This window comes from Syngnathus floridae, chromosome 12 (genome assembly GCF_059516105.1).
Source record: "Syngnathus floridae isolate MCC-2025c chromosome 12, RoL_Sflo_1.0, whole genome shotgun sequence".
In the NCBI taxonomy this organism is placed as follows: domain Eukaryota; kingdom Metazoa; phylum Chordata; class Actinopteri; order Syngnathiformes; family Syngnathidae; genus Syngnathus; species Syngnathus floridae.
Window position 1 is genome coordinate 12,735,464 of NC_142424.1, and position 27,880 is coordinate 12,763,343.

General features: G+C 44.7%; 1 protein-coding gene across 1 annotated transcript; it reads right to left on the reverse strand.

Annotated features, from left to right (window-relative positions):
* LOC148390091 (long-chain fatty acid transport protein 6) lies at positions 1 to 27,832 on the reverse strand. The gene is made up of 10 exons (XM_088391147.1): positions 27,276 to 27,832; positions 26,956 to 27,159; positions 25,561 to 25,719; positions 22,763 to 22,887; positions 22,095 to 22,289; positions 20,012 to 20,102; positions 19,713 to 19,911; positions 1,371 to 1,468; positions 607 to 737; positions 1 to 534 (listed from the first exon to the last, which is right to left on the reverse strand). The coding sequence occupies exons 1-10, from the start codon at positions 27,748 to 27,750 to the stop codon at positions 358 to 360; spliced, it is 1,854 nt and encodes a 617-aa protein (XP_088247273.1). The 5' UTR covers positions 27,751 to 27,832; the 3' UTR covers positions 1 to 357.
* Between the last annotated feature and the right edge of the window lie 48 nt (positions 27,833 to 27,880).

Sequence of the window (27,880 nt, forward strand, 5' to 3'; positions counted from 1 at the left end):
TACTGTAAATATGAACTCTTTTATTACTATAAAAAAATGATAAGGTACAATACTGAAAATATGTTTTTAGAACTCTTATTATAAAAACTTCTTTATAACAAGGTACAAGTGTACGTACTGCAATTGTATGGGCACTCCCTGCCTTCTGCTGGCGTGCGGGCAACTTTTGTGCCATAATTCCTCAATTTAGAATTTATTTTAATATTTTAATTTTTGATTGTTTCTTTTTTTAAAATGCCATATACATTATTATTGTTATTGCCAAAAATGATGCATTGCTAAATACCTGTTTATAACTTATTCATTTCTATTGCTCTAATGTGACACTTATTACTTGTCAGAGAATTATTTCAGATACTATAGTTTGATTTTTCCATCCACAATATCCTCATATAGAGATACATTGAGGAGAAGATAATCCTTCTGAGTGATATCTAAGAAATACATGTGATCCTTTGTGATTTTTGGGTTAAATCCTTCCTGGACCAGCTTTACCTTCTGCTGCTTAAAAGTCTCAGTGACATCCAAAGAGGGCTGAAAACACAAATTGAGCGTGTAAAAATGTGTAAGAATACAAACTTCGGTTAACAAGATGACATACAGTACCTGTATTCTGAGAAACCAAGGCCAGGCATATGCAGGTAGAGTTTCAACCAGGTGGTAGTAGAGTTTTGGACCATGCAATTTGTGCTCATGTTTTAATACAATAGCAGCCATGCCAGCTCGACCTTCATATCCTGCGATGAATATCACAACACAAGCAAACATGTTTCACTAGTTATGCAAAAAGGAAATGGAAAGCTAACACTAAGGATTTGATTCACGCAAGTATATATAGGTAGACTTTAATTACAGTTAGGTCAACAACAATGCAATAATAATAATAATAATAATAATAATAATAATAGGTCCACCTCCGGCCCTCTCTGTGTGGCATTTGCATGTTCTCCCTGTGCCTGCATGGGTTTTCTCCGGGTACTAAGGGCTACTAAGTTCGTGTTATACTTGGTCGTCCTGCCCTCATTCCTGACAAACTGTTTCTTGAGTGTAGGCCAGGAGTTGGATACTCCAGTCTTAGAGAGCTGCTGTCCTGCCTGGTTTACAAGTTTCCCTCCTTACCACAACTGATTCAAATGATTAGGGTTATTATCAAGCTTCTGCAGGTCTTATTGATAAGTGTCATTATCAATCTTGGCTAATGCTGACGTAGTTACTGTAGGTATAAGAAATAGGATGGATATGTGGATGGATATTTAAAACAATTTTCCACAAAGCAATTAAATTGAACATTTTATCACAAGATCTTGCTCTCATGCTCATTGCACACAGTATCACATGCAAGTGCAGCAATGAACAACAATATTACAAACCTGGTACAGTGACTCCATAAACATTAGCCTCTTGAATAAAATCCAGAAGACATAAAACCTCAGACACCTCTATAGTGGACACATTTTCACCTTTCCACCTGCAAAAAACATTTAGATGATGCTTTTTTTCTTTTTATTGAGTCTCACAATATACATAACAATCAAATTGCTAACTATAACTGTTATTATTATTAGTCTTAGTTATTATTATTCGTCTTAATAAGTATTTTTACATTATTATCATTATTTTATTATTACTAATTTTAAGGAAGTACTGCTCAGCGATCTACTTTTTGGGCCGAACCCTTTGGATATATTGCTGAGGCCATTTTTGGTGGTAATAGCTATAACTATAGGCATGTACCGTATTTTCCGGACTATAAGTCGCTCCGGAGTATAAGTCGCACCAGCCATAAAATGCCCCAAAAAGTGAAAAAAAAACATATATAAGTCGCTCCGGAGTATAAGTCGCATTTTAGGGGGCAATTTATTCGACAAAATCCCACACCAAAAACAGTCATGAACGAGCAACAACAGGCTAAACGATAGCAACAACAGGCTAAACGATAGGTATGCTAACGTGACAAACACAAACAAAGAGCTGAGAACGGGCCTGATGTAACATATAGAGTGATTAAGGACAACTATTACATGAATAACATGTTTATAAAACCATCGGTGTCACTCCAATTCATTAAATCCATTGATCATTCGATACGATAGCAACAGGCTAAACGATAGGTATGCTAACGTGACAAACACAAATGAGGAGCTGAGAACGGGCCTGACGTAACATATAGAGTGATTTAGGACAACCATTACATAAATAACATGTTTATAAAACCATCGGTGTCACCCCGATTCATTAAATCCATCGATCGTTCTTTGTCAACAATGGCTGCGCGTGGCTGAGGGCGCTTGCACAATATTCCACAGGCTCATATAACGATAGATAAACTATATTTTAAATAACTATAATATAAGCAATAATATTATCAAACCATCCGTGCACTTTAAATCCATTAAATCCATCGATCAAATTCCTCGTCCTTTGTCAACATCGCCGCGCGTGCGCCCTGACGTCAGCCTCGTCTTTATTCCACAGATCTAGTATATAACTATACTGTAGCGTTAACAAAGTACAAGGATAGACGTGGGTTTGGTAAACGGCTCTTTATTAAACAAAACAAACTTCCAAGCGTATGGCGGCGTGGACTTCCAGACACGAGAGCTCCATGGCATAGGACCGGGCATGCGTAATGGCCATGTCCGAGCCCCATGCACCGTTCGCGGACAGCCACTTGGCCGAGCGCCGGCCCCCGACTCAGTAGAGTAGGACTGGGCGTGCGTAAAAGCCATAATAGTTTTTCAAACCTTCTATGTCACTCCAAATCCTTAATTCCTTTAAACTCTTTTTCCTCCGTGTCACTTAGAAATGATCACCGCTAATGATGCCGGTAGTCCTTACGTGGGTCGCGCCGCGCGGTGCCACTGACGTCACTTGAAATAGTAATCCATTGGTACATCACGGTTCTCCAAACTTTCTTTCTGCTGCTCGATTACTGTTTTCAGCTGCATATTTTACAACTTGAAATTTGTAACTTGTCTTGTTTTATCAAAGACAAAGTCTGATTTATTGTCGATTTTTTTTTTCATATACCAAGACACACAAAGAGATTGAAATTACGTTCCCACTATCCCTCGGTGAGATAGTACACATATGCATACAAGCAACACAAAAAAAAACAAGAAGCCATAAACAATGAATAAATAAGAGTGTTTAATAAATGATAAATAAACAAATAATAATAAATAATAATAATAGATATAAGAGGAGCAAACAGACAGTGGACTTGGATATGGTGCTTTAAAGTGTTAATTGCTTTATTTGATGTTTTCTCTATTTTTTATGTTTTGAAAATGTTCAAGATAAAGATATAAAAGCATGTTAAGTGATCAACTATACTAAAAATAACATGGGAAGTGGTCAACTATACTTTTAAGTGATGTCTTAATGATCAAGTAAAAATTTGTGGGGAAAAAAACATATATAAGTCGCTCCTGAGTATAAGTCGCCCCCCCCACCCAAACTATGAAAAAAAACGTGACTTATAGTCCGAAAATTATGGTACGCACGCACGCACGCGCACGCACACACTCACACACACACACACACACACACACACACACGCTCTCTCGCTCTTGGGCAGTCCATCAATTTCAATGATGACGTTGCTCCAGATTAAAAGTATGGACAGTTATTGGGGTGTTTTGCGGCAGTGCATAGCCAGGCCGATGCGTGATCCACAGGTCTTGCCACATGAGTGACTGGGGTAAGTGGTACTGGAGGGCGTTGGCCCTGCAGCATGCTGATGCCTCTGTGCACGGCGTTGTATCCTCCTCTCTGTGGCCTGCTCCTGAAGGTGAGTAATACCTTGGTGGTAGGTAGAACTCCAGGTGTGGCAAACAGCAGCCAGGGACTCGAGTGCTGTAGGTGTAATGTCACACTTCTTCAGGAGGGTTTTGAGGTGATCCTTGTAGCGCTTTTTCTGGCCCCCTGCAGATCTCTGACCACCCAAAAGCTGGCCATAGAGGATCTGCCGAGGGAGGCGGTCGGTAGGCATACGGATCACATGACCTACCCAACGTAGCTGTTTCTGCGCAAGGAGCAGGACAATGCTGAGTGTGTGGGTCCGGTCGAAGATCTCAACATAGGGCACCCTGTCTTCCCAAGACACACGCAGGATCCTTTGCAGGCAGCGGATGTGGAAGGCCTCTAGGGTTCGTATGTGCCTCTGGTAGGATGTCCAGGTTTCAGAGCCATATAGCAGTCTAGACAGACATACTGCCTTATACACAGCTGCTTTGGTGGCGATAGTAAGACTCCTATTCTGGAAGACCCTGGAGCTGAGCCTGCCAAAGGCAGCGGAGGCAAGGCTGATGCGGACCTGAATGTCGCCGTCGATGTTGCAGGAGGACAGAATACTGCCTAGGTAGGTGAAGTGTGGGATGATGGCAAGGGGATGACCATCGAGAGTGAAGGTGGGCGCGCAGGTTTGGGGGGTGGACTCTTGCACAACTATCTGTGTTTTCTTGATATTAATTTGAAGAACCAATGGCGCTGTACAAGGAGGCGACCACATTTAGCACACGTGTAGGGACTGTGGTGAGTGGGCGAGGACAGCACAGTCGTCTGCATACTGTAGCTCCAGGATGTGTTGGGTGGTGGTTTTGGTGACGGCTTGCTGAATATTGAATAGGTTGCCATCCAATCTGTACTGTATGTGTACCCCATCGGCGGGCTCAAGTAGTTTATGAGAGAGGAGGGTGACGGTAGAGAGGAAAATGTTGAAGATGGTTAGTGCTAGAACACACCCTTGCTTGACCCCCCCATCCACACTGAAGAATGTGGATTGTTGGCCACCAACGTGCACGCAGGCTTGCATCCTGTCGTGGAACTGATGCAGGAGGTTTCTGAACTTGGGTGGAACTCCCAGCTTCCCCAGCACTTCCCACAACAGTTCCCGGTTGACTGTGTCAAAGGCCTTGGACAGATCAATGAAAGCTAGGTACAGGTCTTTGCGGTGTTCTCTGCATTTCTCCTGTACCTGTCTAGCAATAAAAATCATGTCAAAAGTGCCTCGCTCACACCTGAAGCCGCACTGGGATTCAGGCAGGATGTTTTCACTGACATGGGATGCTCGGCGGGGTAGTATGATCCGTGCTAGCACCTTCCCGGCCACTGATAAGAGGGAAATGCCTCTGCTGTTCCCACAGTCTGCTTTGTCACCTTTGCGCTTAAAGATTGTTATTATCCTGCCGTCCAAATATGTTGAATATCGAAGACAGTAAGCTCAACCACTTTCACTCAACAAGACTCTGAAGGCCAGGTTGAAGGTTGACTCCAGGTTTAATAACAAGGGAAAGGTGAAACAACGATGCCTTGTATAACACAAAATGTAGGTAGTAGTTTTGCCGAACAGCAGGAGAGAATAGAACAAGCAGCGTTCTCTTTCAACACTGTGCTGAAACATGCTCTTACTTCCTGATTCTAGTCATGTGACCTACTCTATCTTAATAACGATCACAGACTTCAAAGATCACAGACTACAAAGACATGACACAACCTTAAAGGTCTTAAGGTTCTTACTGGGTGAAATGTTTCTAATCAGGGGCAAGAAGGAGGACCATCTTGGAGACGGGACGCTGGTACGGTTTTGTCCCGCCCGTCTTAGAGACCTTGACCTCGACTTTACGTACCATGCCATCGTTGCTGGGGAAGACCTGAGTAATCAGTCCCAGAGGCCACTCTTTTCTCACGAGCTGATTGTCTTTGAGAAGGACAATGCTCCCAGGCTGGATGTCTGGGGCTGGAGCCTGCCACTTCTGTCGCGGCTGAAGTGATGCGAGGTATTGCTTCTTCCATCTATCCCAGAACGTTTGGGCCAGATGTTGGACTTGGTGCCTCTGGGACTTGTGAAGGTCTTTGATACAGTCACCGACTGGGACTGAAAGTACATTCACCTTCTGGGTGAGAACGGTTGTGTCGCTGTATAAGATAGTCTTGTCTAGTTGCATGTCGATCTCTGAGGAGATGAGTTTAGCAAGTTCCACTGCAAGAACCGCTGCACGGAGCTCGAGTCTTGGTACTGTGTGCTCGGGGATGGGAGTCAGCTTAGCCTTACCCATAACAAAGCCCACGTGGATGGTGTCCTCTGCATCTGTTAGCCTAAGATAGGCTACAGCACTGCTTGCTTTTGTTGAGGCGTCGCAAAAGACGCATAGCAACTCTCTGCATGACATTGCTGAGAGAGAGATCTCTGCATAGGTCCGAGGTATCTGGAGGGTGCCAAGGTCGTCCAAAGAAGACCGCCATGTGATCCACGTCTCTTCCATCTCTTGTGGGAGAGGGGAGTCCCAGTCGCTATGATCCTTTGTTAGTTCTCTGAGAATGTCTTTGCCTTGGATGGTGACTGGGGCGATGAACCCAGGAGGATCGTAAATGCTGTTCACGGTAGATAGGATGCCTCGGCGGGTGAAGGGTTTCTCTTCGTTGCCTAACTTGAAGGTGAAGGTGTCGGACATTAGGTCACAGTTGAGGCCCAAGCTGCGCTGCATGGGAAGCGCATTGGAACCGAGATCTAGGTCTTTGAAGTCTGCAGCGTGGTCTTGGGCTTGGAAGGCCTCTATTACTTCTCTATTGGTTGAGGCAATTTTATGCAGTCGCAAGTTTGATTCTGATAGAGTGTATTGCGTTCTCTTGAGCAGGTCCACTGCTACTTCCACTGTAGGGAACGACTTCAAGCCATCATCCACATAAAAGTCCCGTTTGACAAACTGTTTGACGTCGGGGTCCCCGTTCTCTGTGCTCTGCCGGAAGCAGTAGATGGCTACCGCAGGGGAGGGACTATTCCCGAATACGTGGACCCTCATGCAGTACTCGATAATGTTTTTGGATGGGTCGTTGTCCCGGAACCACAGGAATCTCAGGAAGTTGCGGTCCTCTTCCCTAGCGAGGAAACAGTGGAAAATGTGTTCGATGTCCGCTGTCACTGCCACAGCCTCCTTCCGGAACCTGAGAAGTAGCCCGAGCAGGGTATTGTTAAGGTCAGCAGAACATTATTCAGTGAGACTCCTCCGTGCTGGGCGCTTGAGTCAAACACCACACGGATGTTGCCGGGCTTTTTTGGATGATAATCGCCCAAGGTTGGCAAGTACCAACGCTCTTCGCCCTCCTTCAGAGGAGGGGCGACTTCTGCATGTTTGTTCTGAAAGGCCTTCTCCATGACGGTGAGGAAATGCTGTTTCATCGCTGGTTTCCTTTCAAGACTCCGTCTCAGTGATGAAAGTCGATTTGTGGCCTGGAATTTGTTGTTAGGGAGGCGACGCCTTGGTGACTTAAATGAAGCGGGGCCACCCAGCTATTATCTTTGTCTTTCTTTAAGTTCCTTTCCATGATGTTCAGGATCGAGAGGTTGTCAATGGAGGGAGCCACCTTATTATCATCCTTTGTTTGTTGAAACACTGTAGAACCCAGCTGGTCGGTTTCTCCATTGCCGGTAAGTTTCTCTGTTGACTGTAGCTGAGGATGATCGGTGCCTTGGAATTGACACTACCTCTCTTTCACCTGAAAGACATTCGGGCAGGGTTCGAAGATGGAGGGGCGTTTCTGCTCTATAGTCTTGGTATACAGGGCGTTTATGGTGTCAGGCTTGTGAACCCCTCCCAAACACACATTTCCGACAATCACCCATCCAAGGTCGAGTTTCTGGGCGAATGTAGCATCTCTTGGACCGTTCACCTGCTTGCGGACTTTATGGGCTGTGATGATGTCTCGCCCAAGGAGAAGCATTATGGGAGTGCTCTGTTCAAGTTCTGGGATGAGATGAGCGATTGATTTCAGGTGAGGGTGGTTGGATGCAGCATTCGGAGTTGGTATCTCGGAGCTGTTGTTTGGGATGTCGTTGCATTCTACAAGACTTGGTCGGAGAAGCCTAACTTTGCCGTCCATGGATTTGATTTCGTAGCCCGGAGCTCTTCTCCCCATAGTTTCTGTCACTCCAGAGCATGTGCAGAGAGAGTATGGAGAAGGGGGTCTTTGGACATTGAAGGTGTCGAACAACTCGGAACGAGCCAAGGATCTGTTGCTGTGTTCATCGATGATTGCGTAGACCTTTGTCACTTTCTCACGATTGTTGACAGGGTAGACCCTGACAAGGCAGATTTTAGAACATGATCTGTCGCTCTGATCGCCACCGCAGACAATTGCAATTGCTTGTGACCTCCGAAGGAGCTGTAGGAGCTAGCTCCCCGCCATGCTCTGTAGTGGGGGCTGGCTCCTTGGTCTGCGATACTGGTCCAGGGTGAAGTGCAGAGTTATGTTTCCCACTCCTGCATTCAATAAATGTGGCTGTATACTTGCAGTCCTGGGCCACGTGCTTAGTAGAAGTGCAACATTTAAAGCAGATTCTGTGCTCTTTCAGGAACGCTCTCCTCTATGGGTTTCTACCGGAAAACCCGACATTTCCGTAACAGGTGGGGCTTTTTGTGAATGGGGCACTGGCGATCGGGGCTCTCGGCTCCAGCGCTGCGCTCCGCAGCACCGACGTCCGTCTTGTGGACTGAGATCTCCCTTTGTCTGTGCATTTTCGCGTTCTTGCTTGGGTCAGGAATGTCCGTTTGGCTAATGGCCTTGAAGCTCGGGTCATTCATGATTTTAGCCTGATGGAAGATGAAGTCCATGAAAATTCTAAAGGGGAGGAATGAAATTCCGTAACATTGTTTGTAGCTGAATTCGATAGTCCGCGACTTCTCTTGCAGGCAAAAGGGCAGCCTTTGAACCAGGGGACTTATTCCTCTGGCTGTGCCTAGGTACTGAAGGCCTGGAAGGGTTCCGTCTGCCTTGGCTTCTCTTAATTCTATCAAGAGGTCACTGAGCTCATGCAGCTTTGCACAGTCTTTGTTGGTGATTTTTGGGAAATTGTTGATGGGTTGGAAGAGAGCCTCATCGACTACTTCAGGGGCTCTGCAGCATGCGTCCAGTCTGTCCCATGTCATATGGAGCCCTTGTTGGGGGTGATTGGCATTGACATCCCTGATACGCTCTGCATGCTCTCCCGACTCTTTCCCGAGCCACTTGACCAGTAGATCCATCTCCTCGCTGGGAGTGAGATTGAGTCCTCTCACTGCGTTTTGAAAGGACAGTCGCCAAACTCTGTAGCTTGCAGGCTTGTCGTTGAATTGAGTCATACTTGTAGTGACCAGCTCGCGTCGTTGATACCAGATTGGTCGTGCTGGTTGCTTTGGGGTGTGTAGTTGGGCACGGTAGGACGTGATGGACCCCGGTATCTGGGTGTAGCTGTATATGTGCCCTGATGTCCCTGTGTATCTCTTGGGATAAGAGATGTGATAGGGGCATGTTGTTGTGGCCAATGAGCTGGCAGTCTGTTCGCCGGTGTATAGGTAATAATAATAATAATAAATTATATTTATAAGGCACTTTACATTTGGAGGAATCTCAAAGTGCTACAGGGCAAGTAAAAACAAGAAAACAAAGCAAGGACAAGTATAAAACAACTGGACGACAACCAGGATGTAAGAACAGGATTACGGAAATGCTAGAGTAAAGAGGTGAGTTTTACGTCCGGTTTTGAAAGAGTCAGTGGATTGGGGTGCTCTTAGGTGGTCGGGGAGGGAGTTCCGAGGTTGGCATCGGCCGGACCATTCTCTGATATGGGCCGTGGAGCTGTAATAGAGTTACCTGGCACAGTATCTGCACGTAGATATGAATCGTCACCTTGCGGGGGAAGATAAGGTGCTGATGCAGACTCTACGTGTAGCCATCTTGCCTCGTCGTGAGAGTGTGGATGTGGTGCCATTGTTGGCTCTGTTGCTGTCCAGGCTCGTCTTGAGAAAATGGTTGTGATGCCAAGGTTAGCTGAGTACGTAGCTGAACAGGCTCATCCTGGGAGAGTACACGTGGCGGTGCTGGGGGCTCTGTGTATAGCTGGTTAGTGTCATCCTGAGTGAGAAGGTCCGGAGGCAGGTTGGATAATATGTTTAGCGGGTCAGTTTCGGTAGGAGCGTATTCTTCCTGCGCGGCGGTTGAATGCTCCTTGGACTGCTGAGCAACATATACTCTGGTCCATTCCAGTGGGTTAAAGGGATTCTCATCGAGTTGAATCTTTCTGCTACCTCACTCATTACCATTGTTGATGCTAGCCGCTGCTTCTAGAGCCTCTGCTTTGGCCAGATCAATGACGGGTGGCAGGCAGGGGAGGTCAGCAAGTGTGTCCAAGCGGGTTGGGTATGAGGTGTTCAGCAGGGTTTTGAAATGCTCAGCACATCTGTCAAGGATCTGTTGTTTGTCCTTGTACAGGATGGTACCATCTGCTGATCTGACCGGGGCTATGTTCTTTCTCTGTGGGCCATAGACAGACTTGATGGCATTGTAGAAAGCATGGGAGTTGTTAGTATCCGCGTGATGCTGTATCTCGCTGGCTTTCTTGACCCACCAATCGTTCTCCATGGCTCTGAGGGTGCGCTGGGTTTCAGCCCGGATGTCATTGTCGCTGGCTTTCAGCGAGCTGGATTGGGGGTTGGAAAGGTGAGCTGCAAGGGCCTTGTGTTTTGCCTGAAGTAGGTTGTGGATACCAGGTGCACTGTTGTCGAACCAGTCTTGGTGTCTCCGTCTGGTGTACCCTATGGATTCTACAGCCGCCTGGTGAATGGCAGTGCAAAGGGTGCTCCAGGTAGCGCTGATGCTGACATTAGTTGGTGTTTCAGGGATCTTAGACAGTTGTAGAGCAATGTGTTCCCTGAGCAGGTTGACTGAGCGCGTGGACTTCAGTGCATCACAGTCGAGCCGCCTGCAGGGTGGTGTTTTCCTGAGAGGAGGACGGAGTTCCAGGATGAGTTTGGCTCTGATTAGACGGTGATCTGTCCAGCAGTCAGCTCCACACATGGCTCTGGTGATTCGCACCTCCTTCCTGTCAGCAGCTCAATGATGTAATCCAGGAGATACCAGCGTTTGGAGCGAGGATGTTTCCAGGATGTCTTGAACTTGTTCTTCAGCTGGAACATGGTGTATATGTTACATATGTTACACACACACACACACACACACGCGCGCGCACACACACACACACACACACACACACACACACACACACGCGCGCACACAGGCAGCACGGTGGAGGACTGGTTAGCACGTCCTCCTCACAGTTAGGAGGGTGCGGGTTTGATTCCACCGCTCTGTGTGGAGTTTGCATGTTCTCCCCATACCCGCGTGGGTTTTCTCCAGGCACTCTGGTTTCCTCCCACATCCCAAAAACATGCATGGTAAACTGATTGAGCACTCTAAATTGCCCCTAGCAGTGAGTGCGAGTGCGGATGGTTGTTCGATTTTGTGTGCCCTGCGATTGGCTTGCAACCGGTTCAGGGTGTCCCCCGTCTACTGTCCGATGACTGCTGGAATAGGCTCCAGCACCCCCACGACCCCTGTGGGGACAACCGGTATAGAAAATGGATGGATGGATACGCACGCACGCACACATGCACACACACACGCGCACACACGCACACACACACATACAAACAAACATACCGTAAGCTTCGGACTCTAAGCCGCTACTTTTTTCTCAAATTTTGAACCCTGCGGCTTATAGTCCGGTGCGGCTTATATAGGTTTTTTCCCGTGATTTTTCTCATGACTAATACATTTCCACACTCATAAAAGGCTGTGGACCGCTGTTGTGCTGTTATGTTAATAAGAGTTAGGCGTCCCTAAATAATCTTCTCTTTCCTGACAATCATCTTTGTATGTATTTTTCTACAAATGGTAATTAAACATTAAAAACCTTACAGGAACATGCGGCGACTTTACGTGCAACCCTAACGACCATCGGGGGGGCTCTCAGGTAAGACTGAGAGAGGTGGAATATATGCGTCGAGGAAGACAGTAGTGGCGCGTTGTGCACGAGGAAATTTAGCGTAAACAGAGCCCAATGATGGATGACACTGGGAGGCGTGTGTATGATGCAGCTTTCAAGTTAAAAGCCATGGAGCTGGCTGATAAAGAAGGGAACAGAGCGGTTGCACGTAAACTTGGAATAAATGAATCGATTTTAAGTGGCCCTCCGACTTGAATGGGAGGCTAGGATGACCAGCGGCGAGATATCGTTTACAAAAATTGGACGGATGCAAAGAGCAACTTTCGCACAAGTCTCCCAGTGGTGACAGCGTGGAGCAGTGTGAAAAAATCCACCATCACCAACTGGTTTCGAATAGCCGGTCTGCTGCGTGACGGAGAGCAGAACACAAGCTCAGGAGTGAATTTGCCTCAGGACGAGAGTGAAGATGAAAGCGACAAGGAAAGAGAGAATGAGAAAGAGTGTTGTGACGTACATCTGGCGCTATTCCAATCGGACACTGAGGAGGAAGATTTTGCTGGTTTCAGGCGACAGGAGGAAGACAAAGACGGTTCTCAGTAACTTTGTTGACTGGTATGTATTTTTTTTACCCACCTAGTAAGTGCTGTTACTTCCGTGTTTACAACAAAATGTTAATGTTATTAAAACTTTAACCCAGCTATTGCTGTTACTTCCATGTTTACAATGAAATGTTAACGCTATTAAAACTTTAGCGCAGCTAGTGCTGCTACTTCCGTGTTTACAACAAAATGTTAATGTGATTAAAACTTTAAAAAGGCTTTCTGTGTACTGTCTTTCTTTGTAAATAACTTGCGCACGTGTGGCTTATAGTCCGGTGCGGCTTATATACGTAAGTATAAAACTAAAAAAAATCCCGAATTTTAGCTGGTGCAGCTTACAGTCCGGTGCGGCTTATAGCCCGAAATTTATGGTACATATACATGCCGTGCTACCCGTCACCAGCCGGTACTCTGTCACTCAATCACCATGGATACCATTCACAGCCACGCCCCTTCCATTAAGTCAATCACCCACACCTGTTCCTGCTCATCAACCAGTTTTTATTTAAACACCACACATCAGTCACTCCTTTGTCAGTTCGTCCCAGTATGCTACCTGTCCGTGCTCTTGCTCTGTGCCTTGTTGCTCTCGTTGCCTCCCAGTTGCCGACCTGTTTCCGTGTACTGACGGATCAAGCCCGAATGCCCTGACCAAGCGCCTGTCCAACAACCAAGCCTGAACTCTGCCAGCCCTGACTGAACGCCCGATCACTGACCACGACTCTGTCTCACTCCTTGAACTCCATGCCCGATCCCCTCATTTCTCCAATAAACAGTGTGTCGCATTTGGTCGTCCTGCCCGTCTGCTCTTGTCACGGAACAAACTGACCAAATCATAACCAGCGTGCACTGTTTTCACTGTTGTTGTTGCAAGTTGGCGAAGCCACCGCGTCCGCTCCGCTGCTCATCTGTCAGCTGCGTCAGCCCACTTTCTCCATGGAGGGCTTCCCGGAATCTGAGGTGGAAAATCCGGAGCGATTTGACGCCAACCAGTACCGAGTCCGGCCATTTCCTTTAAGTTGATGGATTCAGTTTGCGCTCCAGCCTCAGACATTTGCCTCGGAGGGAGCCAAGGTGGGATTTACCATCACGCAGCTCACAAGTAAGGCCTTCCTATGTGGAATGGCCAAGTTAGATCGCCAAAGCGCCCACCTGTGCTTCCTTCGAGGCATTCACTCGGGAAATGACCAAAGTCTTTGATATGAGCTCCTCCGTCACCGAGGCATCGCGGAAGCTGCTTCGGATCCACCCCCCCTGGTGGAACATGCCCTGAACTTCCGCATTGCTGTCAGTCAGAATTTGTAGTTGATATTTTTTTTGAGAGTCTGAATGACTATCGAGCTTGTTTCATACTAGACAAAGCTGTGGAGCTGACGACGCACATCGATCGCTGTAACCAGGGGCAGTGAAAGGGACAGGGTCAACGTCACTCTACGTGGGTTCGGGACCGAATCCATAGGCTAGGTGACCGGACCGTTCAAGGTCTTCTCCGAGCAGATGGGCCGGACAGAGCAGAGCTGATGGAAATCAGTCGGGCTTCCCTCCCTCCTCAGGAGCGCCAGCAGCGACTGCTCGCCAGCCTCTGCCTTAATTGTGGAGGCGAGGGGCAGCAAACAGCTGGGGGTCCAAGAAAAGAAAGGAGCTTAAGTGAAGTGGGGTCGGGGAGAGCCGCGTGAGTTCGACCACGGTCCCACCGGCTGCAAAACCTTAATGCCAGCTCGTCTGCTGATCAATAAAGAAGTTCACGATCTGTCCGCATTGGTGGACTCCTGAGCAGAGGCCAAAATTTTGGACATCAACCTCACTTGGAAGCTGCGAATCGGTGATCTGTCTCTCCCTGAACCCATTCCTGCATGAGCACTCGACCTGACGCATCATAGGTACACATCACCTCTCCAGTGATGATGCTCTTGTCCAGTAATCATCAAGAAACCGTCCAGGTTCACCTGTTATCAGTTCAACCCCTCATCCTTGGTCATTCCTGGTTGCGGCAACACAATCCCACATCGACTGGGAGATCGGGGTTGTGCGGGAGTGGAGCTCCGAGTGCCATATAAACTGCCTGAAAGGAGCCATCATCGTAACGGGTTCCCGCTCCACCAGTCTGCCCACGATCTCTCCGGTGTTTCATCTTGCTACCATGACCTCGGTGGTGTTCAGCAAAGCCAAGACCACCTCTCTGCCACCTCATCATCCTTACAACTGCTCAATAGACCTCCTGCCAGGCGCCACCTCCCCAAGGCGCCGTCTGTACTCTCTGTTGGTCCCCGAGAGGCAAGCAATGGAGGCTTACATCAAGGACTCCCTGGTGGCCAGGATCATCTGACCCGCCTCCTCTCCAGTGGGAGCCGGGTTCTTCTTCATTGAAAAGAAGGACAGCACGCTTCCTCCCTGCATGGACTACCCCGGCCTTAATGACATCACCGTAAAGAATCGGTACCCCTTGCCTCACTTGTACTTGGCATTTGAGCTTCTCAAAGGCGCCACATATTTCACGAAGCTGGATTTAAGGAACGCCTATCACCTCGTCCACATCAGAGAGGCGGACGAGTGGAAGACGGCTTTCAACACCCCAAGCGGCCACAACGGGTATCTGGTAGTTCCTTTCCGCCTCACCAACGCGCCCGCTATCTTCCAGGTACTACTCAACGACGTCCTCTGAGACATCAACCTCTTCGTGTTCATTTACCTCGCCGATATCCTCATCTTCTCACGTACGATGTCCGAAAATGACAGCCACGTCCAGTCCCTTCTCTGCCGCCTCCTCAAAAACCCCATGTTTGTCAAGGCGGAGAAGTGTGAGTTCCACGCGAAGTCTGTTCTTGCCCAAGCGCTTGGCCAGCGCTTGCCTATTTGTCCCCAGTAATCTGCGCGCGCCCGTCCTGCAATGGGCGCATGACTCCCACCTCACCTCGCCTGCCACCCTGGAATCCCTTGCGCCAAGGTCTCTGTGGCTCAACGCATCTGGTGACCCAAATTTTGTGGTATTTTTTGGTGATGAATTAGCATTTTAACATCGCTAAAAGCCCCGAAAAAGTTAATCTCGCATGATATGGCTCCTTTAATGGTTATTGTTAGGGTTGATAGATTAGTTTGATCCTATGCTTATGTTGGAATTTAACCTGTAATAATTAACCAAACGTGTCCTGTCTTAAAGTCCCAGAGACATCTTTTTTTTTCAATTAGAATGGAATTTGATAGAATGTATAAAGAGAACACATTTGCCGCATTGGAAATTAAAAATGGACACAGATTACTAAGAATAAAGATAAAATTAAATGCCAATTTATCAATCGGGTTCCGCACGCAGCCACACTGGTGGCGCCATTACTGTGACGTCACAAATTGTGCATCCGGATCTCAACAAACCCAAACAACATGGCGGATGATAGCGACAGCTACGTTTCTAGCGGCAATATTAGCATCATTTTATCCGATTCAGAAACCTCTTGACGCAGAATATGATGAATCTAGCAGTTCACTTGGGCTGGTCTGAGCACGTTTTCTGAATTGTGCCCCTCCCGTCACTCTGGTTAGGTTGGCATAGTAAAAAGTGCTCTTGTGGGCTTTAGAGTGCCGAGTTCATCTCGGCACATGAAGAAATGACCACCTGCAACGTTTGGTTTAGGTTTTATAAGCCTTTTTAATTTTATTGCTTAAATCGCATTTTCTCAACGAGCAGAGCACGTTTTCTGAGATGTGCCTCTCCCGTCACTCTGGTTAGGTTGGCATAGTAAAAGGTTCTCTAGGGGGCTTTAGAGCGCCGAGTTGACCACGGCGCACGAAGAAATGACCATCTGCAGCGTTTGGTTTAGGTTTGAATCGCATTTTTAATTTTATTGCTTAAATCACATTTTCTCGACGAGCTGAGCACGTTTTCTGATTTGTGCCCCTCCCGTCACTCTTGTTAGGTTGGCATAGAAAAAAGTGCTCTTGGGGGCTTTAGAGTGCCGAGTTGACCACGGCACATGAAGAAATGACCACCCGCAACGTTTGGTTTAGGTTTTTTGCGCTTTTTTAATTTTATTGCTTAAATCGCATTTTCTCGACGAGCTGAGCACGTTTTCTGAATTGTGCCTCTCCCGTCACTGTGGTTAGGTTGGCATAGTAAAAAGTTCTCAGGGGGCTTTAGAGTGCCGAGTTGACCACTGCGCATGAAGCAATGAACATCTGCAGCGTTTGGTTTAGGTTTTAGGCGCATTTTTAATTTTATTGCTTAAATCGCACGCCCGTCACGCTTCGACATACTTTTGTTTACATTCACTGAAGCTAAACGCGAACAACTTGAAACGTACTTCCGGCTTCTTCCCCAGTCTAGAAGGAGGCCGCTCGGTGCAGTCAAACTCGTCTGCGCGGCAAATTTAAATTAAATTTTTCAGAGCAACAGCTTCCTTTTCGTTGTTTCGATCGTCAATTTATATTTATAAGCCCATAAGCTAACTAAAACCGATTTGTACATATACCATATATCTCTGGGACTTTAACAAAGTAGTAGAACAAAGTGCTAAGATCCTTTGAACTGATTGACCAGCTGCAGAGGAAGCCATCTAAGTTGTTCTGTTTACACAACATTGTAAAACACCCCCTGCTATGAGTTGACCAGAGGTCAGGGGTTCACCCACATCCTGACCACTCTCACCGCCACCCTGCTTTCTCTCAATAAATACTCTCTTGCAAGAATCCTTCGTTTGATCATCGCTGTATGGACAGTGACAAACGAGCTCTCCACTTGCAAATGTTCAAAAGGCACACTGTCTCCCGTGTGGTTCTTGCAAAATAAGTTAGAGTGAGTACCACTCTAACAGTTATATGTAATATCTTCACTTTAATTGAATGAATTTCTCATTGAGGGATCATAAGTGAAAATTTCAAAAAAATAAAATAAATGAGTTACCGTATTGCGCAGTGGCCGGAAATAACTCCAGCCGAGCGGATCGGCTGTTTATAAGCACCGCGGAGGAGATCGCGGAGCCTCATTCGACTTCCAGCGGCCGGCGAGCTCGCGCACGCCGCCCGGCACCAACGGGAGGCCGGAAATAGCTCCAAGCCGAGCGGATCGGCACTTTATAAGCACCGCGGAGGAGATCGCGGAGCCTCATTCAACTTCCAGCGGCCGGCGAGCTCGCGCACCCGCCCGGCACATCCGGGAGGCCGTGCGCACGCGCCAAGTGGCCGAAAATAGCCCCCGCCGAGCGGATCGGCTGTTTATAAGCACCGCGGAGGAGATCGCGGAGCCTCATTCGACTTCCAGCGGCCGGCGAGCTCGCGCACCCGCCCGGCACATCCGGGAGGCCGTGCGCACGCGCCAAGTGACCGAAAATAGCCCCCGCCGAGCGGATCGGCTGTTTATAAGCACCGCGGAGGAGATCGCGGAGCCTCATTCGACTTCCAGCGGCCGGCGAGCTCGCGCACCCGCCCGGCACATCCGGGAGGCCGTGCGCACGCGCCAAGTGGCCGAAAATAGCCCCCGCCAAGCGGATCGGCTGTTTATAAGCACCGCGGAGGAGATCGCGGAGCCTCATTCAACTTCCAGCGGGCCGCGCACTCGCGCACGCCGCCCGGTTCAAATTTTCTAAGTGCAACGCACAATGAGATGCATGAGAAACGGCCTTGGTTACCATCACATTTGAAGCGATGAATACGAAGTTAAATTTTATGACTCGGTGTATAAGTCGAGGTCGATTTTTATCGGTCGATTTTGGATCGAAAAAGGTCGACCAATACACCGGCAAATACGGTATATACATTTCATTGTTACTACTGTCCACTGTTGTGCCGTTTGTCTGATTGCGGTTCGCTTCATGATCGCGCCGTTTGATTGACAGCTCTGGCACGCTCATAATTGACTGAGTATGTTGCTGTGATGGTGTGCGTCTTTACACAAAGTGAGTATATACATTTCATTGTTCCTACTGTCCACTGTTGTGCCGTTTGTCCGATCGCGGTTAGCTTCGTGTGCTCGCCGTTTGATTGACAGCTCCGGCGCGCTCCTTAAAGTTTGCCTCGCATCGTACAAGTAGCCGTTACGCAGCGGTACGGCGACTAACGGTCGCCAGCAAATGTATTTTGTTATCTCGATCGATGATTTATGTATGTTTGGTGTGTTGCCGAGAGTATTTCATTTATGGCTATTTATTATTATTATTTGCCAATAATTCAGTAAAGCAATCAAAACTGAACCACGTCTTCCTTCCTGTGTTCTGACCGACACCCGGGGGTGAAAAGAGCATAACCATCCGCGCTAACCCCCTATACAGTCCTCAGGCTCCCCAACAATAGCGGTTGCAGTTTGCATTATTTCATTGCAATGGTTTTCCTTATTCAGATTTGTTTCAAGACTACAGTTAGACTTCACTTTGATGGTTAATGCAGTTATTGCAATTTTGTTGTTTCATCACAGTAGATTGGTTTATTTACATTTCAAAAAAACAGAAGCCATTCATTTACAAATCTGATTGCACTTTAGTTTACATATTTAAATGTTCAGTTATTAAGATGTGAGACAGTTTTTGCATGATTTGAATGAGGCAAAATAACAAGCTTTTTCTCTCGAATATATTGTTAAAATCATTTGTTTCAGATGTACTGTAATTATTTTCTGTATAAAAATTAAATTTGGTGTTCAAAAAGTCTTTTTCAAACTTGAGTCTTGAAAAAGAGGGAGTCGTCTTATAATCGGGGTCGTCTTATATTCGGGCCAATACGGTAATTAACAACATTCATGAGCAATTTTTGGAACACAAAATGTGAATACCATCATTGGCACAAGAAACAGTTGAACATCTCCTCCGTATCCTCAATGGGATCAAGGGTAAGTTGGAGCCTATTCCAGTTGATTTTGGACTAGCAGCTGGTTGCAAATAAATTGTAAAACACATACGAACAAGAATCCACCCTTGCGAATTAAAGTGCCCAATTAACAAGCATGTTTTTTAATATACGTATGTATGAGGAAGCCAGAGCACTCAGACATAAGCCATACAAACACAGAAAGTATAAACAGAACCTGTTGACTGTGAGGCAGACATGCTAACTACATGGCTACCATGTTGCCCATAATACAATACACTATAGTCATGACAAATCATGGAGCCACGGTGACCAGGTGGTTAGAACAGAGGTCACCAATATAGTGCCCATTTAGCCCAAAAGGACCATGTGTTCTAAAAAAAAAAAACTCATTATTGAAGGGACCTTATAATTTTCTCTGAATGTTGTAAAGCCAGTCACTTAAGAATATGCACATCGCCTCACGACCTTAATGGGGTTAAGCAGTTTAGAAAATAGATAGACAAATGAAAAATCATTTGATGTGGAAAATGTGTTCTGACACAAATATTGTTGATGGATACCTGAAAGTGTCTCCAATGCGGTCACGGAAGTAAAGAAAACCTCTGTGGTCCTGCAGCAGGAGGTCTCCGGTGTTAAAATAGAGATCACCCGTTACAAACACATCCTTGATCAACTTCTTTTCAGACTGGACCTTATTTCCAGCGTAACCCAAGAACTGGTTCATAGCCGTCACAGGGGCAACCAGGATACCAACCTCACCTGCTCAAATACAGTACTCAAGAGTGATTCCAGACTAATAAAACGTCTTTCAACTTGAGAATATATGTTGTAATGGTGTACATACAGATCATGGAATTACCTATGTGCGCTCGTACACATCTTCCAGACACAGTTCTGAATGGTTCATATGTTTGTGTATCATATCGCAGGAGTTCAAAGGGTACTGTAAACTGTAGAATCAGAAATGTTTCAGAACTAACCATCCAACTAATCACAATCTTCGATTTATCATGTTGCTGATCAGATTATGAAGTGACTAAACATTAAAGAAATCCAAAATTATTTTCGATGGGTATTTCTAGTCAAACAGGACATTGTATTAATAGTTTTTTTAAATACCGTAATTTCCGGACTATAAGTCACGTTTTTTTTCATAGTTTGGGGGGGGGGGGGCAATTTATACTCAGGAGCGACTTATGTATGTTTTTTTTTTCACAAATTTTTACTTGATCATTAAGACATCACTTACTTACAAGTATAGTTGACCACTTCCCATGTTATTTTTAGTATAGTTGATCACTTCACATGCTTTTATATCTTGAACATATTCAAAACATAAAAAATAGAGAAAACATCAAAGAAAGCTATTAACACTTTAAAGCTCTATATCCAAGTCCACTGTCTGCTGTATGTAGACTTGCTCCATTTTTGCTCCTCTTATATTTATTATTGTTATTTATTATTATTTGTTTATTTATCATTTATTCAACACTCTTATTTATTCATTGTTTGTGTCTTCTTGGGTTTTTTTGTGTTGCTTGTATGCATATATGTACTATCTCACCGAGGGATGGTGGGAACGTAATTTCAATCTCTTTGTGTGTCTTGGTATATGAAAAAAAAAAAAAAAAAAAAATCGACAATAAAGCAGACTTTGATAAAACAACCAAATAAACAAAACAAAAAACTACATCTGAAAAAAATCAACTGGGTGGGCTTAAGAAAAATGGCACCAAAAAGAAACTCATATTTTGCAGGTTACATACTTCAAGTTGTAAAATATGCAGCTGAAAACAGTAATCGACTAGCAGAAAGAAGGTTTGGAGCACCGTGATGTACCAAGAGATTACTATTTCAAGTGACGTCAATGGCACGGCGGTTGTTTACATAAAGGACAAACGTACCCACGTAAGGACTTCCGGCATCATTAGCGGTGATCATTTCTAAGTGACACGGAGGACAAAGAGTTTGAAGGAATTAAGGATTTGGAGTGACATAGAAGGTTTGAAAAACTATTTTGGCTTTTACGCACGCCCGGTCCTACTCTACTGAGTCGGGGGCCGGCGCTCGGCCGAGTGGCTGTCCGCGAATGGTGCATGGGGCTCGGACATGGCCATTACGCACGCCCGGTCCTATGCCATGGAGCTCTCGTGTCTGGAAGTCCACGCCGCCACACGCTTGGAAGTTTGTTTTGTTTAATAAAGAGCCGTTTACCAAACCCACGTCTATCCTTGTACTTTGTTAACGCTACAATAGTTATATACTAGATCTGTGGAATAAAGACGAGGCTGACGTCAGGGCGCACGCGCAGCGATGTTGACAAAGGACGAGGAATTTGATCGATGGATTTAATGGATTTAAAGTGCACGGATGGTTTGATAATATTATTGGCTTATATTATAGTTATTTGAAATATAGTTTATCGTTATATGAGCCTGTGGAATATTGTGAAGTGCAAGCACCCTCAGCCGCGCGCACCCATTGTTGACAAAGAACGATCGATGGATTTAATGAATTGGAGTGACACCGATGGTTTTATAAACATGTTATTCATGTAATAGTTGTCCTTAATCACTCTATATGTTACGTCAGGCCCGTTCTCAGCTCTTTGTTTGTGTTTGTCACATTAGCATACCTATCGTTTAGCCTGTTGTTGCTATCGTTTAGCCTGTTGTTGCTCGTTCATGACTGTTTTCGGTGTGGGATTTTGTCGAATAAATTGCCCCCCAAAATGCGACTTATACTCCGGAGCGACTTATATATGGGTTTTTTTTTTCACTTTTTGGGGCATTTTATGGCTGGTGCGACTTATACTCCGGAGCGACTTATAGTCCGGAAAATACGGTATATGGTAGCATTGTGCTAGAGATTAGATATATTATGCAATCACTGGTAATAGATACAATGATAATAATACGACTACTACCAGAATAATTCCTAACCTTGTTGAAGTAGCTTGCTCTCCCAATCGGCCCAATCTCATCAGTATAGTTGAGGAAGCCAATGCTGGCCTCAGTTAAACCATAACCTTCTCTGACCTTGAGTGTATGAAAGCGTTCAGCAAATTCCTTCCACACATCTGATCGAAGCCCGCTTCCTGCTGCAAGCCAAACACTGTGACTGTTCTCTTCTGGAACCTGCATTTATAGGAACACATTTTCAACTAAACTGAGATGTTCATCATATTATTTTTAACATTTAGGAGAATATGAATGTTTGTTTGATTTCATTATCATATGCCTTCTTATCTTTCACTGTGGAATCACTTTTTATCAAAAGAATTCTCAGGAATTTCCAATTTTTTAAAACTATGTTATGCTACGTATGTTTTTATGTTATGTTATCTTATGTTATGCTATGCTATGCTATGCTATGCTATAAACGAAGTTATTGATATAAAATAGATAATTCTCAGGGTAAACCATGAATAATAAAATCTGAATCCAATCATTCAGTTAGTGATCTAGAATGATTGTTTTTCCTGACCTGACAAGAAGCACATAAAATATCACAAGGAAAGCAATTTTCTGTGAAATTCTACTACTGAAAATAAATGGGAAAAACTATCCCTATCGTAGAACAACATGACACAAATGAAATTTCATCTTACCACGGCATGGTTGATCAGATATCGACAGAGTTCGCCTATGTACTGCACCACTGTCACATTATATTTGACACAGTCCTTCCAAAACTGAGTTGCTGAGAACTTTTTCCTCAAGACACAAGTTGCACCTTTGATCAAATTGAAGACAAACACATGTCGGACAAGTAGTATCAGTAATTATGAATACCAGGCTATTAAAACGACATTGCATACTCTGATGTAAATATAGTAGTTACTGCTCTCCATTCCAGGTGCATGGTCACTTGATGACTAGATTAGACACTAGAATTGTACTGTAATTGTAATGTATTCTTTTATGTATAGAGTCAAACCTCTACATACGAATTTAATTCGTTCCGCGAACTACTTCATATTATGTCTCATGAAGGAATCATCACCTTTTACCTTTTTTCACCAATACTACCATTTGCGTTAGCCTTCTTGGGACGCTAACTGACGTCATCCCGACGTGCCGCCGTCTAGCGGGCTAACCATAATGACGTATGTTGGGAATTACTTCGGATCTTGAGTCAAATATTTGATCAAATTCCATATCGTATGTTGAAAAATTTGTATGCTTAAGCAATCGTATGTAGAGGTTTGACTGTACTGTACTTGGTCTTGTTATGACATTTATTGTTTTTTGCCCCCTTCTTGGCCAGATCACACGTGAAAAAGACCTTGGTCTCAGTGCCTTTTATTTACTACCGTAATTTCCGGACTATAAGTCGCGGTTTTTTTCATAGTTTGGGTGGGGGGGCGACTTATACTCAGGAGCGACTTATATATGTTTTTTTTCCACAAATTTTTACTTGATCATTAAGACATCACTTAAAAGTATAGTTGACCACTTCCCATGTTATTTTTAGTATAGTTGATCACTTAACATGCTTTTATATCTTTATCTTGAACATATTCAAAACATAAAAAATAGAGAAAACATCAAATAAAGCAATTAACACTTTAAAGCACCATATCCAAGTCCACTGTCTGTTTGCTCCTCTTATATTTATTATTATTATTTATTATTATTTGTTTATTTATCATTTATCATTCAACACTCTTATTTATTCATTGTTTATGCCTTCTTGGGTTTTTTGTGTTGCTTGTATGGATATGTGTACTATCTCACCGAGGGATAGTGGGAACGTAATTTCAATCTCTTTGTGTGTCTTGGTATATGAAAAAAAAATCGACAATAAAGCAGACTTTGTCTTTGATAAAACAACCAAATAAACAAAACAAAAAACTACATTTAAAAAAATATATATTTTCAGACGTAACTGGATGAGGGCGCTTTAAATTTCACCGTTGGCCGTGACTCATCAACTGGGTGGGCTTAAGAAAAATGGCACCAAAAAGAAAGTCATATTTTGCAAGTTACAAACTTCAAGTTGTAAAATATGCAGCTGAAAACAGTAATCGAGCAGCAGAAAGAAAGTTTGGAGAACCGTGATGTACCAATGGATTACTATTTCAAGTGACGTCAGTGGCACCGCGCGGCGCGACCCACGTAAGGACAACACCGGCATCATTAGCGGTGATCATTTCTAAGTGACACGGAGGACAAAGAGTTTAAAGGAATTAAGGATTTGGAGTGACATAGAAGGTTTGAAAAACTATTATGGCTTTTACGCACGCCCGGTCCTACTCTACTGAGTCGGGAGCCGGCGCTCGGTCGAGTGGCTGTCCGCGAACGGTGCATGGGGCTCGGACATGACCTTTACGCACGCCCGGTCCTCTGCCATGGAGCTATCGTCTCTGGAAGTCCACGCCGCCACACGCTTGGAAGTTTGTTTTGTGGAATAAAGAGCCGTTTACCAAACCTACGTCTATCCTTGTACTTTGTTAACGCTACAATATAGTTATATACTAGATCTGTGGAATAAAGACGAGGCTGACGTCAGGGCGCACGCGCGGCGATGTTGACAAAGGACGAGGAATTTGATCGATGGATTTAATGGATTTAAAGTGCACGGATGGTTTGATAATATTATTGCTTATATTATAGTTATTTAAAATATAGTTTATCTATCGTTATATGAGCCTGTGGAATATTGTGCAAGCGCCCTCAGCCACGCGCAGCCATTGTTGACAAAGAACGATCGATGGATTTAATGAATCGGGGTGACACCGATGGTTTTATAAACATGTTATTTATGTAATGGTTGTCCTAAATCACTCTATATGTTACGTCAGGCCCGTTCTCAGCTCCTCATTTGTGTTTGTCACGTTAGCATACCTATCGTTTAGCCTGTTGCTATCGTATCGAATGATCGATGGATTTAATGAATTGGAGTGACACCAATGGTTTTATAAACATGTTATTCATGTAATAGTTGTCCTTAATCACTCTATATGTTACATCAGGCCTGTTCTCAGCTCTTTGTTTGTGTTTGTCACGTTAGCATACCTATCGTTTAGCCTGTTGTTGCTATCGTTTAGCCTGTTGTTGCTCGTTCATGACTGTTTTTGGTGTGGGATTTTGTCGAATAAATTGCCCCCCAAAATGCGACTTATACTCCGGAGCGACTTATATATGTTTTTTTTCACTTTTGGGGCATTTTATGGGTGGTGCGACTTATACTCCGGAGCGACTTATAGTCCGGAAAATACGGTAATTAAATAACGGTTGTGATTGATTGATTGATTGATTGATTCATTCATTCATTCATTCATTCATTCAGATACTTAATCACACACCACACAGAGAAGTAAGCATTCTACATATTTGCAGACATGCAAGGAAAGATGTCAAAGAGTGATGCTCAGCTTTGCCTACTGTTCTTAGACGTTCTTACCAAGCTGTATGCATCCTCCAATGCCTAACAGGGAAGCAGACATGTGGTAAAGAGGAAGAGTGATATAGACGATGTCATCAGATGTAGCGCCGCACATCTGAAAGAATGCCATACTCATAATGGCTTTAAGGTGACCCACACGTGCTGCCTTTGGGAAACCTGACAGAGAAAGGGACATCATTTCTACATTTTAACAGGTTCATTTCTAATGATTTAATTCACAATAGAGCAGAGGTGGGCATTCCGTCCCAGGGACGTATTGGTCTGTCCGTCTGTCGCTGACAGACACCCATTTTACAGATGAAGGACAAGAAAGTTAAAAAAAAGGGACAGACTGTGAGGACAGATGCAAGTGTTTCTTCGTGCGTCCATGTAATCATCCCTATCTAGGTCAAGTGCCGACAAACCTCGTCGTCCGTCACTGACAGATGCCTATTTCACTGACAACTGTTGGAAACACGCTCCTTTGTCTTGCGTGTGTAAAACGTATGGTTAAAGCCCACATATCACGCTAATGAATTCTACTGTTTTACATTTCACTCATTTAGTTGTGGTCTATATAAAGTGGAATAGTGTTGCTTTTGTCTGAATTTCTCGTTTTGCTACCATCACTCTTTCGTACTTGTTCTGATGTGCGGCTCAGAGCAAGCCGTTTTGGTGCAGTCTCTTTAAATGCAAATGAGATACAGTCAAACCTTGGTTTTTGACCACAATCCGTTCAAGAAGGCGGTTCGAGAAGTGAATCGGTCGAATTCAGAATCTATTTTTCCCATTACAAATAATGGAAAAAATTTAATCCGTTCCAAGACTAAAAAAAAAACAACGCCTTTTTTAAGCATTTTTTAATTTGCGCATTTTTGTCTGATCGCGCAACTGCACCGCGCTGGTCGCATTATTGTGACAGAGCCGTTGCTGAAATTTAGAAAATATTTTTAAAGTCCTGATGTACTGTCCAAAGTTTAAGTGGACCTCAGTGCGCAGGGAGCTTAATTTAGTCCGATCGCGCAACCGCAGCGCGCCTGTCGCATTGCTTTAAGAGCGTCTTTGTGTTCCGAGTTGTAAGATGACGCTGCTCTCGAGCCATGCACATCTGAAGCAGTTCTTCATCCCGTTCGACTTGTCTATTTCCCTGGCACGATCTTCGTCTTTTTTCTCTAAAACTTTTGCCATACTGGCTAAAACTTTTGCTAATTAGGCAAATGAAAATAAGGCGGCTGTTGTCGCAATACTGCTGCCAGCCCCCCCCCCCACCCCCATATAAAAACAATTTTGTCAATGGATCTACACGATTCACGAAATTATACTCCCAACGGAAAAAAACACGGAAATCCGCAAAAGATTCTCATCCCTGATTAAAAGTAAACATATTTTGGTGATGTAATACATATGCAATACCTGTGGTTCCAGAAGTAAATATGAAGAGGAAGTTGGACATGATGTTAACGTTGGGTGGGCCACTTTTGTTTCCTGTCGACATATTTTCCACTTTATCGAGTAAACTGATGAAACCCTCAGAAATTGGTGAGTGATGCATCACACACACAGATATGTTATCTTTCTGTAGGTCAGGCAAAACGGGCTCCACCAAATGATCCAAACCTGTAGACAAAATGAGCAATCATCCATCAAAATAAGTAAAAAGTCCACCTAATCATTTGTTTGATTCGGTGAAACATAATGTGGAGCACAAGGTGAAAGGGAGTGTGCCCACATACCTCTGCCCACAACAAGCGTCTTGGCTCCACAACTCTCAATGCAGCGAAGCAACGATTTAGCTTTAATGTTGGTGTTAAGAAACGCTACTTCACATCCCAGTTTACTCAGTCCCAGCCATACGCAAACAAAATCCGGGTGGTTGTACATTAACAGAGCAACAATGCTTCCTTGTTTCAAAGAACTCTCCCTGAACGCGTTCGCAAACTGGTTACTTCTTCTGTCCACATCTTGATACGTCAGCCTCTGATTTTCAAAGAGAATGAAGGGCTTGTTCGGGTTCCTTCTCGTCTGAAGGAGAAAGCAGTCCAAATATGTGATGATTCCTTGCTTCATGCGAGCGTTCAACGACTTTTTGTACATCCGGAGTTTCAAATAATACCTCAAATCCACCCAGTAAAAGGGGTGATACAGTTTCTGATAGAAAAGAAGAGCTAGCGAAGCCGCTAAAACACTACTGAACAGAACAGTAAACATCGTCGCGTTAAATTCCGACTTGCTGCAAAATGCTTTACAAGCAGTGGCAAATACTGTTAGCTCCCAAGTGATTCGTTCAAAGAAACGACTCTTTTCAGTGAACGAGAGTGAACGTTCTTTTTTCAGTTCA